Source organism: Pezoporus occidentalis, unplaced genomic scaffold (assembly GCF_034315485.1).
Source record: "Pezoporus occidentalis ecotype Australia unplaced genomic scaffold, CSIRO_AGI_Poc_V1 ctg12, whole genome shotgun sequence".
Taxonomy (NCBI): Eukaryota; Metazoa; Chordata; class Aves; order Psittaciformes; family Psittacidae; genus Pezoporus; species Pezoporus occidentalis.
This window is the reverse complement of record NW_026912994.1, coordinates 5,191,426-5,207,633: the sequence shown is the minus strand read 5'-3', so window position 1 is coordinate 5,207,633 and position 16,208 is coordinate 5,191,426. Positions and strand designations below refer to the sequence as shown.

Sequence of the window (16,208 nt, the reverse complement as noted above, 5' to 3'; positions counted from 1 at the left end):
CAGACCAGCCAGCTCCAGAAACATAGCTTTCTCCTGGCCCTGACAAGTCCTCTCTTCCCCATGTCCAGTACTTTCTTCCAGCCATTTGGGACACAGGGGTAACAGGCACACTGACTGCAATTTTCTAATCTTCCCAACTTTAGTACTGCTTAAATCTCATGTCTTGTGGAAAAACACCATCCACTGATCAGCAGTTCAGCCCATCTGAATACCAAGCTGAAACATTGAGCCTGCTGGCTCACAGAGCCTTGCAGCATTCAGTGCTTCATTTTGCAGTATCCACCTGTAAAAGAGACTGCTGTTGCTTCCACTCTGCCCGTGTTGCACATAAAGCCTAGCTTTTCAAAAGGAAAGACGTAACTTCATGATCTTAGGAGGCCACGTGTTCCCTACAATATCTCCTCCCAAAACTGTTAGTTCAAAGACTCACAACTGACCTGACTGACTAAAGCTGCAAACAGCATCAAATGAATCTGCGGTTTTTGCTGGGCCACCAGTGGGTTTGTCAGTCTGAATTTCACCTGACCTTTTCCCTTGATGAAGGCAAATACAGGAACTTCAGTCAGCACTGCTACAGCCTTCGAGTATTCATCTTGGACATTCACCTCCCAGGGTCTCTGATAAATTTTGAAACCACAGGAAAAATATAGTGCCTGGGTTGTCAAAAAGCACATTCTGATAGTGCCTGACCCTAACTGTGCCATTTGCTGAGCTGAAGAAAGGCTGACTGCAGTCTCCACTGAGAAATAACGTTGCTGTAGTTGGGTTGGTCTAGCACATAAACAGAGCAAGGCTTTAAGGTAGTAACTTTCATGAGACCACCTGATGTTCACTAGGGAAGAGGAACAGAAAAGCTACATTGTGCTCCTGAAAGCCTGCCTCTGACTAATCTTAGGTGACCTAACAAACATCTCCTTACAATCCTGGCTTTACATGGTTTTCCGCGCATTTTGCAACCGGTCTCCCCAGGATCAGGCATGGGGCAGCACCATCTGCTGGGAAGCAGCAGAAAGCCACCGCTCTGTGTCACTCCTGAGGTCAATGGCTTCATGTGAGAGGGAGCACTGGGTGACACCAAGAAAGGCTGACATCAAGAAAGGGTGACAAATTGCTCACCTGAAGGGGAAGCTCCCATAGATGTTACCACCAACAAAAATAAGTTTGACACAGAGCTCCAAATGCTAGTTCCACATTTCAACCATCAGAATCACTCTCAGCCAAATTAGGACCTACATTGTTGGGCACGGTTTAAGATTTTCAGCAAACATAAGCATTAATCCCCCCAACAGAGCTGACTCACCCAGCTTGCTCCCCATCAGCAGCTCCAGGGCAACTGCTTGCAAGGCTGCACAATAAAACTAACTGAAGAAATGCATCTCCAAAGTTCTCCCAGATAACTTATGAACACCTTAAGCCCATGCTTCCACCTCGCTTCCCACCCCATCACACTGAAATAAAAAAAAAAACCCAAAAGTGATTATTTAGGCCAGGTAAGTTCCTGGATCTGGTTCATGAAACAGCTGAATAGACTCTTGTACCGGCACAACCAAAGGGCTGGTGCAGGACAAGAAGGAGCAGTGGGAGCTTAAGTCAATATTGCGCTAAAAATACTCTTGTAAAACTCAGCATTCTTTGGAATGTTGGAAAATCTGAGATATTGAATATAAACCCCAAACTAAGTCCACTTTGTGAGCAAATCAAGACATTCCAGTTGTACCATTCAAAAGAGCACCATTGTTACTTACAAGGCAAACTGAAAATAGATGTCATGACTTCAAGGCAAAATAAGCAAAGGAAACCTAATGACTAAACCATATGACAGTGCCATGTTCTGTTTGAGAAAAGGCTTATTTTAAAAGCTTCAGCTAAGCTAGCTCATTTTTGCATTTTAATCAATTACCCTCAAATCCTTCCAACTAAGCTAATAAATGAGTGACACAAGATTTACTGAAACACACCATCTGTCAGTTTTACTGCATAATCCTGTTCTCCCTAATCCATACCCATTACAGAAGACTTAGTATAGTGAACCTTAGCAGAGAGCAGTGAGTTCAGACTAACATGCAGGACAGAGGACACGAACAGTACATCTCTGTAGGACTTGCATTTTTCTTGTGTCGGTCCACATGAGACTTTCAGGTTGTCTTAATTACAAATTAAGAAATACACAAAAACCACTGAATAACATGAAGCTCTGCTTAGAATAATGATTTTACCATTGTGTTGCCAATGATGCAAAAAGCAGTAGCACGCGATAGGAATTATATAGGCAAAAAGCTTCAACATAGCTGTGTTACTAGCTTAAGAGTGGGAAAATACCAACTGAATTTTGTTTCTAAGGCCAAAATATTGGCACCCCCTTCACAAAACTACACAGTTGGAAGAAAATACATTATTGGGAGACATAGCCATTGTAACTGAGAGGAACTGAATGTGTTCTGGAGCATACTGAGAAGTATCCGATCCTACCTAAATCAAGACACTATTCATGGTGAGAAAAACAAAGTCCAGCTGCACTCTGCTATGAGTATTTGGCACAGCGCACTCTCTCAGAAAGCTGCTAAAAAGAGAAGTCATGTTGATGAAGTTTAATTCCAATCTTGCCTTTGAAATTTCCCTTTTCACACCCCAAACCTCCCCCCCCACCCAGATGTAACAGCCAGGTCACAGGCTTGAAACCCAGAGACCTGGGATCTGGTGCCAGCCTGCAGGTCTCCTCTCCCACCCTTCCTGATTCTAGGATGCTCTGATCTGAACAGGCAAGGCTGAGGCAGGAGTGTCTACTTCCTTCCAGCCGCTACAGAAGTCCCACAGTTAATACAGACCAGCTTCCAAGGAATATTTCCAAGGAGCATGGAAAATGCTTGGGAGTGGATGCCAGGTGAGCCAAGGCTGCAGCCCTAATACTAGCCGTGGCAGTAACGGTTGGCAAGCATTGGCACTCACCACAACTTACCAAGGCTGTTTCCTCGTGCTTAGGCTTGGGCAGAAAAAGTGTTTCTGCAGTAAGCTGTCGAAAGTATGGTAAACCACTGCTGTTGTGTTAGATCAGCTTCCAGCTCCCCTTCCTCTTGGCCTTCAGATCTTAATTTCAGCCTTTCTAACTGCAGGGAATGCGCTTTCTGTGCGACACCATCACAGAGTGCTGGGACCACGATCCCGAGGCTCGCCTCACCGCCCACTGTGTGGCCGAGCGCTTCAACCTGATGGCACAGATGGATTGTGATGATATCCTCAACAACAACACAGACAACGAGGCCAGCAAAACAGCTTCTCCAGGCGGGGAGCACCAGGACAGTGACGGCAGCAGAAACACGCAGTGACACAGCAGGAAAAAAGCCTCATCACGAGAAACAAGAGGATAAGTGAGAAGCATTTAGCTCATAGGAAAAAACCTTTTTCAAAATGGAACCAAGATCTAGTACATAACTTATTTATAAGATCTGTTTCCTGCCACAAATAAGTGAACTATGGAATCAATACTTTGGTTAAAGTGCAACCTTATATATGAACTGATTTTGTACCTACTTTAAATGTATAATGATGCAAAGCATCCCTTTTATTATTTTTTAAAATAATAATGTTTAATCTTTTATTAATAAGCTCCAGAATTCCGTGTCTATCTTTTGAAGTCCTTCCATATTGCCATCACAAGTTTCTCTTCTAATTGCTTATTCTGCAGAGATCAAGAGAATCGTCAATTTTCCTTTTTTAATGGTGTCCACACGCCATACAAAAAAAAAATTTATCTGTTGTAGCAGCATAGAAAAAACCATCTCAAGATGTTACACATCCTCAGTAGAAGAAATGCTGGCACCCACGAAAATTACTCATTGATCAGGCAGTCTTAATATGGTGTAATGATAGCCAATCTAGTTAGCAAAAGCCTGATTTGCTGCAACTCCAAGATACCTTTTTCACTGGGGAGTTCCTGCATGCATTGTTCAAGTGGGGCATGAAGTTTCTTTAATAGAAAACAAAAACCACTAAGAAGTCTCCATGCAGGACACCTAGACAACTCTTTCCCCATAGAACACTCCACTTTCCAGCCACTGTTAGGCAACAGATTTGTGCCATAGCAATAGTGTCAACACAGATGTGTTGGCTAATTCTTCTTGCAACTCTTATGCACCCCTCTGCTGTGCTACTCAACCCAGAGAGACACAACCAGGCAGAACCTGGAGCTTCAGTCCTGTAACCACCAGACCAAGCCAGGCTGCCTATGCAGGGGAAAGGCAACTAAGGAAAGGTAAGCCATACCTCAGTCGTGAACCCGGGCGCTGTGCATACCTTAATCCTTCCACCCTTGGGAGCAAAAACCTCACCTGCTGCTAAGCCCTGCAAGCCCATACCCAATTCTCACCTAAACAGAGGTATATCTTCTAGGACAGCATCAGAGAGGAATACTTCGCTTGCCAGTGTGCAGCTGAATGGATCAGCCCTACAAGAAAGGGGACTGAAGGCTGTTTTGGTTTTCCAAAATGCACAATTATGACAGCACCAGCCCATACAAAACACTTTTCTCTCACTGTTTCCTCTTCCTTGGACCATTTCCATAGCTCCTAAGCTATGGGCATATAACGAAAATGCCTTTAAACCCTTCAAAGAAGGATGGAAGTGGAATGCATTAGGCTGCATCAAATCTAAACAATAAAAACTTAACTTCAGCTACCAGGGATAAGTCTCCACCTGCAACTGTGACAGTACCTTTTACTCTCACCAATCCCCCACTTGGCTGGTACCTCCTGTCATTTTAGGATTTTTTCCCTTTTCTCTTGCAGTTTATCCTCCCCAGTTCACCATAAACACACCCCCTCCACCCACCTGACTTCAGTCTCATTTCTTTAATGTATTGACCACTGCTCTACTGTATGCATGCCCAAGAGAAACAGACAGCATGGGGCAGGTTTCCTGACATGGAGATAAACTATGGGAACACACCAAAATACACCCGGGCTATCCAGTCTTTCCTTCCCATGCAGAATTTCACCTACCAAGTTTTGCACCAAGTCGTTTGGATAGAACACCAATTAACATTTATTTGTTCTTCAAAGTTCACTTCAAGAGGCTTTAAAAGGCAGTCTGACCAATTCTTCCCACAGGTCAGCGGGTCAGAAGGGGATCAGCACACACAAACTAGACATTCAAGGCTGAATCTCTGATTCTGATAGCTGAAATGCAAATTATCCTGGAAGACAGACACTTAATACTAGGCTTGATAGTTTATCCTGTCAATATGCTGAAAAACTTCTTAGTCTATTTCCCTCCCCATGGCTAAAATCTTGAACATTCAAATTTACATACTAAATTTTTTTCTATGAAAACCAAGTCAAGCTTTTAGGATTATACACCTGAACACCTACGTTAAACAGGAGTGACTTGTCACACTCTCAGTCTTCCATGATCAACAAGGTATGCAGCACCTCTGAAGAAAGCCACTTATTTAACCTCCAAGATCTGTTTTTAACTCAGGGAGTCTAAAACCACTGAGATCAGTAAGAACTTTGCTCTTAGCCTCAGTGGAGCCCAATCAAGCCAAAAAGACAGAAGGGAACATAAGGTGAAATCCTACATTTGTCACGCTCCTTGTTGAACACACTGGTTCTAGCAAATACCTACATAGGAAGCAGCAGTGAGACATTCCCTTCACTCCACAAGGCACAAGATGGAAACAACAGCAGTTATGCAAGAGAATCAAATCTGGTCAGAGTTAAAAATACCTCCATTAGTCCACAGCATGCTTTCAACTCTCAGAAAATCACATAAATGTCTTACAATTTAAGCTGGATATCCAGTGGCTAGATTAGTTTTTTTTAAAACTGTTTTCAACTACATCCTTTGTTTCTAGAGGTAACTAGAAGTTTGCATCATAACAAAATCCACATCAGGAATCCATTCCAGTTCTTGTGATAATTTCATCAAAGGAAGGCTTTAATTTCTTTTTTTCCTAGCAGTACCGCCATGTTAAAAGAAATAGTTTCATGTGTTTTAAAAGACTACTTCTTCAGTGTTGGGTTTATTTTTACACAACAAAATTAGTAACAGCTTTCTTAGTGTGAAACCACAAGCATACCATATGAGGGTGGAAGAAAAATAACTTGACTAATAATATTATATAAGGAACACAAATGGGTTTATGGTCAACATGGGAACTTTTAGGTCTTTTACAGCCATCACCTTGACAGATTCGCAAATCAAAATTTCAAGCACAGCTCAGTGACTGAGTCATAAGTCTTTATCTTAACAAGCACAAGTTTGATCGCTGGAGCATGCTCAGCTGATAAAGGTTTGTTTTCTGAGCTGATCACTGCCATATTAAAAGCTGGATGTTGGACCAGAGCCCTTGCTGTTTGTTTAAAGCAAATCTACCATGTGACACAGACAGAACAACTATGAAACATATACAGTGTTGTCAATTTATTTTCTGACCCTCTACCACCCCAGTCTGGTGCAGGTACCAATGAACCATGGCAGTTCACATGTTGTCACCATTATCCCAATTCCAAATGCTAGAATTGGCCAAGAAATACATCCCAAATGTGCCACAGACCTAGAAACAAGGAGGAACTAATCCCACTAATCTCACTGTTTTCATGGTTATTTTTATTCCCAGCATTTCAGACATCCCAGACATCCAGAACTAACACAACAGGATGATTGTATAGAATACTACAAACAAGACAGCAGGGCCCAGAACGTTCTTCTGCTGGAGAATATAGTTACTACTGAAGTGTACAGTGCCAAAATATCCCATCATTAGGGGCCAAGGAAAGCCCAGCCAGATTTCCAGCATAAAAGACAACAACCACCCACTTCTCCTGGTCACCCAATCTCCAGGAAAGCAGACAGAACAAATGAATCGTTTCATAGTTTTATTACCCCCACCCCCACTTCTCACAAACGGACTATGACTCGCATTGAGATCTCAGTGCATTTTACAGAAAATAAATGTACAAGAGGATCCAAATAGTTGTGCATAAACCCAACTCCTTTTTTGCACAATTTGCAGTTTGTGTGGAAAGTTAAACAGGGTTATTTAAACCTTCTGATGCATTCTTGTATCTTCTCCATGACCTTACCAGATAACACATTTGTGAGTTCTCATGATGCTGCATCAGGTGCGGCCATTGCTGAGAAGCAGCAGATAGCGTTATATACACTTACTGGAAGACTACATCAGAAGAAAAAGACAGATTAAGGCACCACTGTTGGAAAAATTAAGGTAGCTTGTAGTTACAACAATAACGAAAGCCATAGTAAGTACTATTCTTAATTGCCAGCAATTCTTAGACTTCAATAAAATATTTATAGAAAAAAAAAAGGATGCTTGTACCTGAATACAGTTTCCTGATGTCTGATTGTTTCAAGCCAACACCCAGTCCTCAGCATAATCAGCTTTTTTTTTTTATGGTAAGATAAAAAGCCAGGACCTACATCCATGTATTCACAGGTCACATTTCACTGTTTTCTTCTGAATAACACCACAGGAGAAAAAAACAAAACAATCCAAAGCACAGTTTGTAACACTGATACTTCATCTCCGAGATGATTAGATGGGCAGAGACACTGAAATACAAAACTAAGTTTTCTGTTCATTTTGAAAGCCTTAGTCCTCAGGAAGGGAAGGTGGAGGAGGAAAAAAAAAGGCCAAACTTCATTACATTATATTATGAGAAAAACCAAAGTCGCCCGAAGAGATTTAATAAAATTAGGAGTTGAAAAGTGTTCAAATTACTTTTCCAATTCAAGTCAATTATTTCAAGTATATTAAAATGTTTCAGAGGAAAAATTTCTCCATGGTTACAATTCTAATTGTTTTTATAAATCCATAAAAAAGAAAGGGAGTCTCTACATATATCCCATGTTCCTCCAATGCATGCACATGTTTTCTCTGAGGAAAAAAAAAGTCATCACAATCCAGTTGTTTCTTAACACTGATTTCAGGCACATCTTCCAAATACCCCTTCAGTTTTCACCAAAAAGGTTAATCACTGGGCATAAAAGCAGCAATTCTTTTGTTGCTGTTGTCTATATATAGAGCAGGTTTCGGTTATTAAAGAGCTTGATGCAGAGTCTGAAAAAAGTTCCCATGTCACTCCAAAATCCAACATCTCCTTCTCCTCTGAGGCAGCTTTTGCAGTCAGATCTACTTAGAAGAATCTTATACAATTCAGATAAAATCTCTTGGATGATACAAAAAACAAGAATGTACCTGGTTTGTCTCTACAGCTTCAATATTATTTTACCTTTTTCTTCTTTAATACCTTTAAAGTGCCCTAGTATATTTATTTCTTTATGCTCATTTAAACTTTCACAATTACATAAAAAGGGAACACTCTGTGTGATTACTGTGTTTTGAGAGACAAGAGGAAAAGGAGAGGAACATCAGAAAACTCATCTTAAAGCAGCTTTTCTAATTAATGTCCGTTTGCTGAGTTTGTGCAGCAGAGACTGTTTTCCAGAGGGGTTTATGATAAACCCAGCCATCTCCCTGCAATTTGAAGAGAAAATATGGTTACAAGAAAGACACCACCCCAGGAGAATTCCTTTCACACAACTATTACACTGATAGCTGGGAAAACCAGTGGGACATAGCTTATACCTTTAACTCCCAGTGATTAAGACAGAGACCAACGCTGCAGGCTTCCAAGACTACTTCAGAACACATATGGACTCTTGCCGAGCCCCACTGCTCTCTAGGAATTGACTGCGCTTGTAATTAACCCAGATGCAAAGCTACTCTTCTCAACTTCATGATCCAAATTACTTTATGAAACCAAACAAGAAGCCAGCAGAGGTGCAGCTATCCAGGACTGTCAGGTCTAACACAGCCCAACTGCTTACCCAGAAACAAAGCAGCTCAGGATTACATTTAAACATTTTCTGAGTAGATCTGTATCTAGTGCTAGGAACAGAATTTCACCTCTTCTAAATCTAGATACTAACAACATAAATATCTAAATCTGAGTTAGTAATACTAACATAACTTTAGAGAACAAAACACTGAAGCTAGCAGATAGTCCTGAACCATCTCAAAGTTAGCATACCAGCAATCCCCAGGCTTCCTGGGCAGGCTGCAGCTCACCTTGTTAAAAGTCTTACTGTATTATTATTACTACCATTACGGAATAGAGTTTAAGCCATCAAACAAATAAGCTTCATCCAAAACATAACATACAAGAACAAAAAAAAGTTCTAAGGTGTGAGAGACTGATCTGAAATCAGACTCCACTGTCCATTGTCTCAAAGATTGGTCTGAAAAGCTGAGATGGGATTCCACCTATCTTTTGTCTCAGAGATGGGTGGGAGGAGTTGAGATAAGACTCCAATATCCATTGCCTGGAAGAAAAGTGTGTGGAGCTGGACTGGGACTCCACCAGCCTGAGGGATGAGTGGGAAAGAGCCAAGACTACCATCCATTACCTCGAGGATTTGTGTGAGGAATTGCTACCCATTATCCCAAGAATTGCCGCAGACCGGGGGGGGACACACACACGTGTAATTCAACACATGAAGAACAGAGGTACTCCCCGCAACTCATAACAAAACGGGGAAAAGATAATCACTGAGGGGCACATTGCCAGGGAGCCACTGCCATGAGGATGACTCCAGAAGGACACCTCCATAAGGACATTCTCCACCTGTCTCCAGGTGGAGTTGCCCTCATGGTGACACACTCTATGGGGTTCCTTCAAGAGGAATGCAGAAGGACACCTCCACAAGGACACCCACCTCTGACGGATTCCTGGGGGACACTCTGCTCCGATACCGACTACGAACCCTGAAGAACTCTCACCACCAAAGATGACAAAAACAGGATGACACCGCTGGACCCACGGTGATGACTCTCTCCCTCTGCACCCCAAATCCTTGCTTCATTTTCTACCTTTTTTCCAATTTGTCCTATCGCTATTCCCTTTATTACAATAATTTCTCTATTTTACAATAATTATCCTTTCATAATAAACAAACTGTTCAATTACGGTACTTGACCTTGTCTGCGTCTTAATTTCACCCTTGGGATGACGAACTGAAACAGGGTCTGGCACTGGGGTTTTCTCCAACCAGATCCTGATATAAGGTGAGAATGAACTCATGTTCCTTCATGCTAATAGTACTATCTTGGGTTCACACACACAGAGCGTAGGCAAAATTAGTACTATTGATTATTTTCTTTGGGTATTTACCATTACAGTCTACTTACACATGTATATGCAAAGCTGTTTTCCATACACCACAAGGAAGTGCTTGGTAAAAAGAAACCGGACCACAAAACAGGCAAACATTCTGTTGCAAGGGAATCACAAAATCAAAGTGTTTGGGAACTGAAGTCACACCTTCATATGTTTAGGAGTGCTTATGTCACCTTACTGTCAAGGATTCCACGGAGCTAAACTTTGAGATCTAAGGCAAAATACTCGGAATTATTCTGACAGGACGTGGACCCATACTACAATGAAAGCACCTGCCTTCATTGTAGTTCTACCTCCACCTTCATCATCAGCTGTTTGGGAACTTACTTCTTTAAGGAAGTATTTAGTACACCAGGGTGTTTCTGTTTCAGCACGAAGCCTCTCTTCATTCCTCTGTCGCTCTTCAAGGGCTCGCTTGTGCTCTGTAGCCTTATCAATGTCTCCATCCCGCAGAGACTCTGTTACGTGCTGCCACAGCTTCCTACAAAACAAAGTTTTCTCAGTCTGCTACCTCAAACTGCAGGATTGCCTCATGCGTTTCCTTCAGAACAGAAGCACTCCCTCCAGTTATACATGACAAACTAACTCAGATCAGAGCATGATGGTGCAGCACATGTGGAAGGGCTCAAAGCCAAGTCTTACAGCTACACTAACAATTAGGAGCAGATAGAAATCACTCTGAGGTTTTGGTTGTGCCAACATAATGTCTGTTTGTATACCCTGTAAAATTGTTATGGAAGTGTTATTCAACAAGCAGTTCCTTTTGAGGACTTCACTTGTCAGGAGCTGCCCCAATACGTAAGCATTTTCCACAAAGGAAAACCTGAAAATGTAGATATTCTAAGGCATTCACCAGACTGCTTAAGACAAAATGGGTCAGGCAATAGTAAACACTTATTCTACCTAGATTCAAATGGTCCTTGTTTCTCAAGGGGCCGGACTCGTTTTCTTGTCACCGACAACTTTGTCAAGTCCACATATTTTGTCTCCCCGTTGCTGTAGGTGAACTCAAGCACACTGTTCCATTCCCCTTGCACTCTGCACACCACTGTGTTTGTTGTGTTCTGCTTCACTTCACCTGTGACCCTAGGAAAAAAATTTAGTTTTTAAAGGCCATGGCTGAAAACACCTGAGTATTGATCCCTGCATAATCATTCAACTTAATTCTGAATGAGTCTGCAAACTTGTCACACTGTCTTGAAAGATGCTGGTTACTTGAACTGCATTTGTATGGACAAGCTCACGGAGCAAAGTGACTTCCACTTGTTTCTGTAGTACTCTTCACGTTACCCAGAAAACTCTTTTTGGCTTCAGCTTGAAGTTATTTCAAACCTTTGAAACAGAACTGAAAATGGAAAAGAAACTAACACAGGCTGGTTCACATGTAACAAGCACTTAATTGTTTCCACATGAAACTCAGATCCATAGCTCAGACTTCAAAATTTAAAATTAAACTCACTACCTGCTGACACTCTCTCATCTTTACATTTCAATGCTCTCCATGTGTAGGTGGTCTCCATTTTTATGTTCCTCACATGAGGAGCAGACACATGAAGGCAAAAAGCAAGACAGGAAACTAGGAATCAGGAAAGCTGCTTTTCTTTCCTGTCTTCCGCAGAAAACTCTGCCAATAACAAGATACTGAAAAGGTCTTTCTAATATGCAGTATTTCATTCAAAGTGGTGTACTGGTACTCAAGTATCACCATAATTACACACACTGATGCATATTTTCCTCCTGATCATCAAGACCTGTCCAAAGACCTCCTGACAGTCACATCAACCTGAATCAAGGAGTGGAAGCTTACTGATCATTGCCAGACAAGCAAATCACCATCCTCAAACAGAACTTTTCTCCTAGAAAAAAAAGAAACAAAAGGGTCTGCACACTATGCAAACAAGACTTGAGACATCCTCACTTGTAAGGTGCTCCAGGATTCACAAAGGACACTATTTCTAGCTCCAATCAAACTTCAGTTACCTGTATACAAGCTCTCTAAAACAACATACAATATACAAGCTCTCTAAAGCCTCCCTTCCTGCATTTCATGAGTGCTAATATGAAGCTGTCATGGTTTAAACTCTGTCAGCAAGTCAGTCACGCAGTCTACCCCCCACCAACTCTTTTTTTCCCTTCCCCCCTGCTCCTGGAGGGAGGGGGAGGAGAATCAAAAGAATGTAACTCCCACAGGTTGAGATAAGAACAGTTTAGTAACTAAGGTATAACACAAACCACTACTGCTACCACCAATAATAATGATAAGAGAAGTAACAAGGGAAGAGAATATGATACCACCCACCGAAAACGAGCCTGACCGAGCAGAAAGTGCCCTTCTGGGTAGCTCCCAGTTACATTCTGGGCATGACGTGCTGTGGTATGGAATACCTCTTTGGCTAGCTTGGGTCAGGTGTCCTGTCTCTGCTTCCTCCCGGCTTCCCCTCCTCCCTGGCAGAGCTTGAGACTCACAAAGTCCTTGGTCAGACTAAACATCAATGTTATCAGCTCTGTTCCCACGCTGAAAGTCAAAATACAGCACTGCACCAACTACTAAGAAGGAGAAAAATTGACTGCTACTGCTGAACCCAGGACAGAAGCACACATTACATCTCCTTTGACACTTACGTTATGTACAGCTAATAATGGCCAACTTGCACACCTCTAGTTTGCTCTTATTTCCTTTGAACTACTGCACACAGATGAGTAGACAGCAGCACTCCTGTGCTCCCACCTTGCCCATGCTGGCTGTGAGATGCCACATTCAGTGCAAGAAGGGAGTACAGGACATGTAGATGCCACTTCCCTTCTTATATGTGCACCAGTTACTTCCAGCTGTGTCTGCATCTAGCCATGTCCTGTCCCCTCCAAGCCTGGCATCTGTTTTGATGCGATACGTTTGATGAGGTACAGTACTGAGCTGCTACATTAAACTCTCATTGCAACTTGTGCTTCTTCAGGTTGCATTGACACAGCCATTCTCAGCACTGTAGATCACAGTATCTGCCTGAACTAATATTAGTGACAAAAATCTCCTAGCACTTCTTTGTAAGCTTGGCATGAGTGATACATACCTAGTTGTTCACAATCATCATCCTCTATTTCATCAAGCTAAAGAGGTACAGGACCAAGGAGCCAACATCCAGCTGAGGTCTAACAACTAGGGTCACTCTACCAAAAAAAAAAACAAAACTATAACATTGCCATAGCAACCCACTTGCGCTCTGTGTAACCATGACAACACTGCTGCTTCCCCATCAAGAGATTCTTCTGGCCATGTCCAATCATCACCGTGTCAAATTTTCAATAGTTACAGTACCTTGAACAGATCTCTCTTCATAAAGCTTCTACATCTGTGACAGATTTCAGAAACATATATAACAAAACATTTTCCAAAATTAAATCACTGAAATAAAATTGCTTCCTATCACTTATTTTTTATGGTACAACAGGAGCTATTGCAAGGTGGAAGATACACTACAGCAATGGGGGAAAAACCTCCCGAAATGATGCATCACTTTAAAATTGTCAGAAAAGTTGCATCTCCAGATGCCACTACGATAGGGAGCTATGCTTGCAAGTTAAATTCAAAGCATGTATGGGAATTCATAGGGCAAAGCACTTTATGATGGAAGTTTTGGTGCATTTTTTGTTTGTTTTCTTTAAACCAATAAATATGGCCTTACTACTGTCTCACAAAAAGTGACTTAGAGAAGACTGATGATTTTTTGCAACCTGTGAGAGCAACCCACGTTTAAGAAGTTCTGATGCTCAAGGCTGTTACATATTTCATTATCTCTAACACATTTAATCTAAAAAAGGTTTAAACAAACATTGTCTAGTAAATGTGTGAGTACAAAATGCTCTGGAATCAGATATTCTTTGTGTGACTACTACTGAATTTTCTCCTTCCTCAATTGTCTCTATAACAGCACAAGGCTAATCTGTAGCAGTCTTACTACAAAAAGTCTAAAATCAATGTTGGTGATTTTCTAAAGCATTTACACCAAGCATGCCAACACTTCCTAGAATCTGCCAGAAGTAACCCTAGTCAAACTTTCCCTGGATCTTTTTTTTTTACCTGTTAGTTTTAACCATGCATAACCATGAAGAATTACCACTACAAGAATTAACTTTTTTAAAGACAGAAATGACATTTTTACCTAGAGATTTTCTCTAAGTTGCTTAAACTTGATAGTCTTAGGTTTCTCATATAGAAATCCTACAACCAATGAGTAACAGAAGACCAGTTACTGCAGTGCAACTACAATGCATGTTGCAAACAAATTGCAATATTTAAGACAACACGATCAACTTCAATTCAAACAAAGAGCAAATCCAAAAACAGGAAACACTAAACAGCTTCTACTAACAGAACTACTAGAATCTGTAACAGCCATAAGCTCTGCTTTCCCAGTGGTTTGAACACAGAGTCAAACATGGAATTTCTTTACTGTTTTTAAATGCAACCTGATACTGTTTAAGAGCACAGTAGTACCTCAAATATTTATAAACAGGAAAAACTACATTTTCTCAGACTATCAAATAAGTAATATTCAACATACCAAACAGGTGAGTTACACAGATACTACAGTTCTAGAGCACAGACTACTAGTAAGAGGCAAGGGGGGGAACATTCTTACCGATGCAATTTTCCACCATAGAAGGGCTTGGTGTGAAAGTTAATACTTGCAGAATACCCAGTCTTCACACAGTTAATGTTGACTTTTCCTCCCAGTTCTACCCAGGGAACAGTTAAAATTGACCGAGCGTATGCACAGGGCAAAGAGAACGTGTATTCTTCCCCATGTTCCAGGAGACTTAAGAGACCTGTGTGAAGAAATACAAGAATCTCTAACATTAGAAATCCCCATATTAGAAAAGACCAAACAAGTTACTGAAACTGATAGCCAAGACTACATCTGAAAGACTACATCTGAGTGCTGCTCCTCACAGCCCCTCATACCAAATAGAAGAAAAAAAAAAGCCACAAAAGTGACATTTATTACAGGTTCTAGACACATTTTCCTGAAAGTACTAACCTGACTAACATGCATTTTGGTTTCTTTTGGGAAGAGACACTTAACCTAATAATATTGCTCCACGAATACAATATTGTGCTGTGCAACATACTCTCCACTAGTATGTAAAAGGGCTGGACACTCTCTTATTGATGGTTCTGGAGCACTGCAACACAATACTTAGGAAAGTCTGACAGAAGTAAGGAACCCTGCACTGCAGATCCTGAGGAAGGCTAATGCTCCTGTTCTGTTTTCCTTCCCTACAATACATCTTACCCTATCTGAAGGCAGGTAGCAGAAACAATTCTCCTAACCACACCTCTCTGCCAAGATAAACCCAACTCTTTCCTGACAGTAGCTTTTGCAATAAATGTCCTGAATCTCATAAAACACTGGAATATTTCTTTGGGTTTTAAGATGTATGGGTTTGCTTGATTCCTATTGAAACCAAGAAAAACCCAGACAAAAAACAACAAAAACCACCACAAGATCTACCTCCGGCCCTTACAAAAAACACATGACAGCTGCTGCCTGCATCAACTCAGGCCTCTGTAGCATATTATCACTGTGTGTTTGACATCAGTATGAAAATCATGAGAAATTCTGAAAAAAACTGATATGATTTGAGAAAAGCCTTAGAGGAAATACCAGCTTCAGAATTTACTTGGAACAGCCAAAGTACTGAGATATGCCTTCCATATCCCCTGCCATGTTCATTCCCTTGTCCATAGCTGACATGCCATAATTTAATAATAACTTTATGTTATACTTTTATATATATTATTAATGATATTAATAAGACACAGTTTATATGCAAGTGCCTGGAATCCCTAGTTACTAGGCAATATACACAGGGGACACAGAATGGGAGATGCTGTCTCATCTCTTACAGTAAATACTAGTACTAAAGGGAAACTGCAGCTTAAAAGCAATTACCCTTCTCTGCCCCTAAAGGATCCAATTTCTCTAGTTAAGAGAAAATTAGAACTTGCATAGTAAA

The 16,208-nt window shown here is 41.2% G+C and overlaps 2 protein-coding genes across 2 annotated transcripts in view; one reads left to right on the top strand and one right to left on the bottom strand.

The window, feature by feature from the left end:
* LOC134157658 (TGF-beta receptor type-2-like) overlaps positions 1 to 3,604 on the top strand; it is a 34,085-nt gene extending 30,481 nt beyond the window's left edge. Inside the window, exon 7 of the mRNA XM_062606860.1 lies at positions 3,111 to 3,604. Within this exon, the coding sequence (XP_062462844.1) occupies positions 3,111 to 3,323 (213 nt within the window). The 3' untranslated portion in view covers positions 3,324 to 3,604. The remainder of the gene's footprint in view (positions 1 to 3,110) is intronic.
* A 3,255-nt stretch (positions 3,605 to 6,859) lies between these two features.
* OSBPL11 (oxysterol binding protein like 11) overlaps positions 6,860 to 16,208 on the bottom strand; it is a 43,779-nt gene continuing 34,430 nt past the window's right edge. Inside the window, exons 11-14 of the mRNA XM_062606848.1 lie at positions 14,831 to 15,017; positions 11,097 to 11,279; positions 10,521 to 10,674; positions 6,860 to 8,491 (exon numbers count right to left, since the gene is read on the bottom strand). Of these exons, the coding sequence (XP_062462832.1) occupies positions 8,414 to 8,491; positions 10,521 to 10,674; positions 11,097 to 11,279; positions 14,831 to 15,017 (602 nt within the window). The 3' untranslated portion in view covers positions 6,860 to 8,413. The remainder of the gene's footprint in view (positions 8,492 to 10,520; positions 10,675 to 11,096; positions 11,280 to 14,830; positions 15,018 to 16,208) is intronic.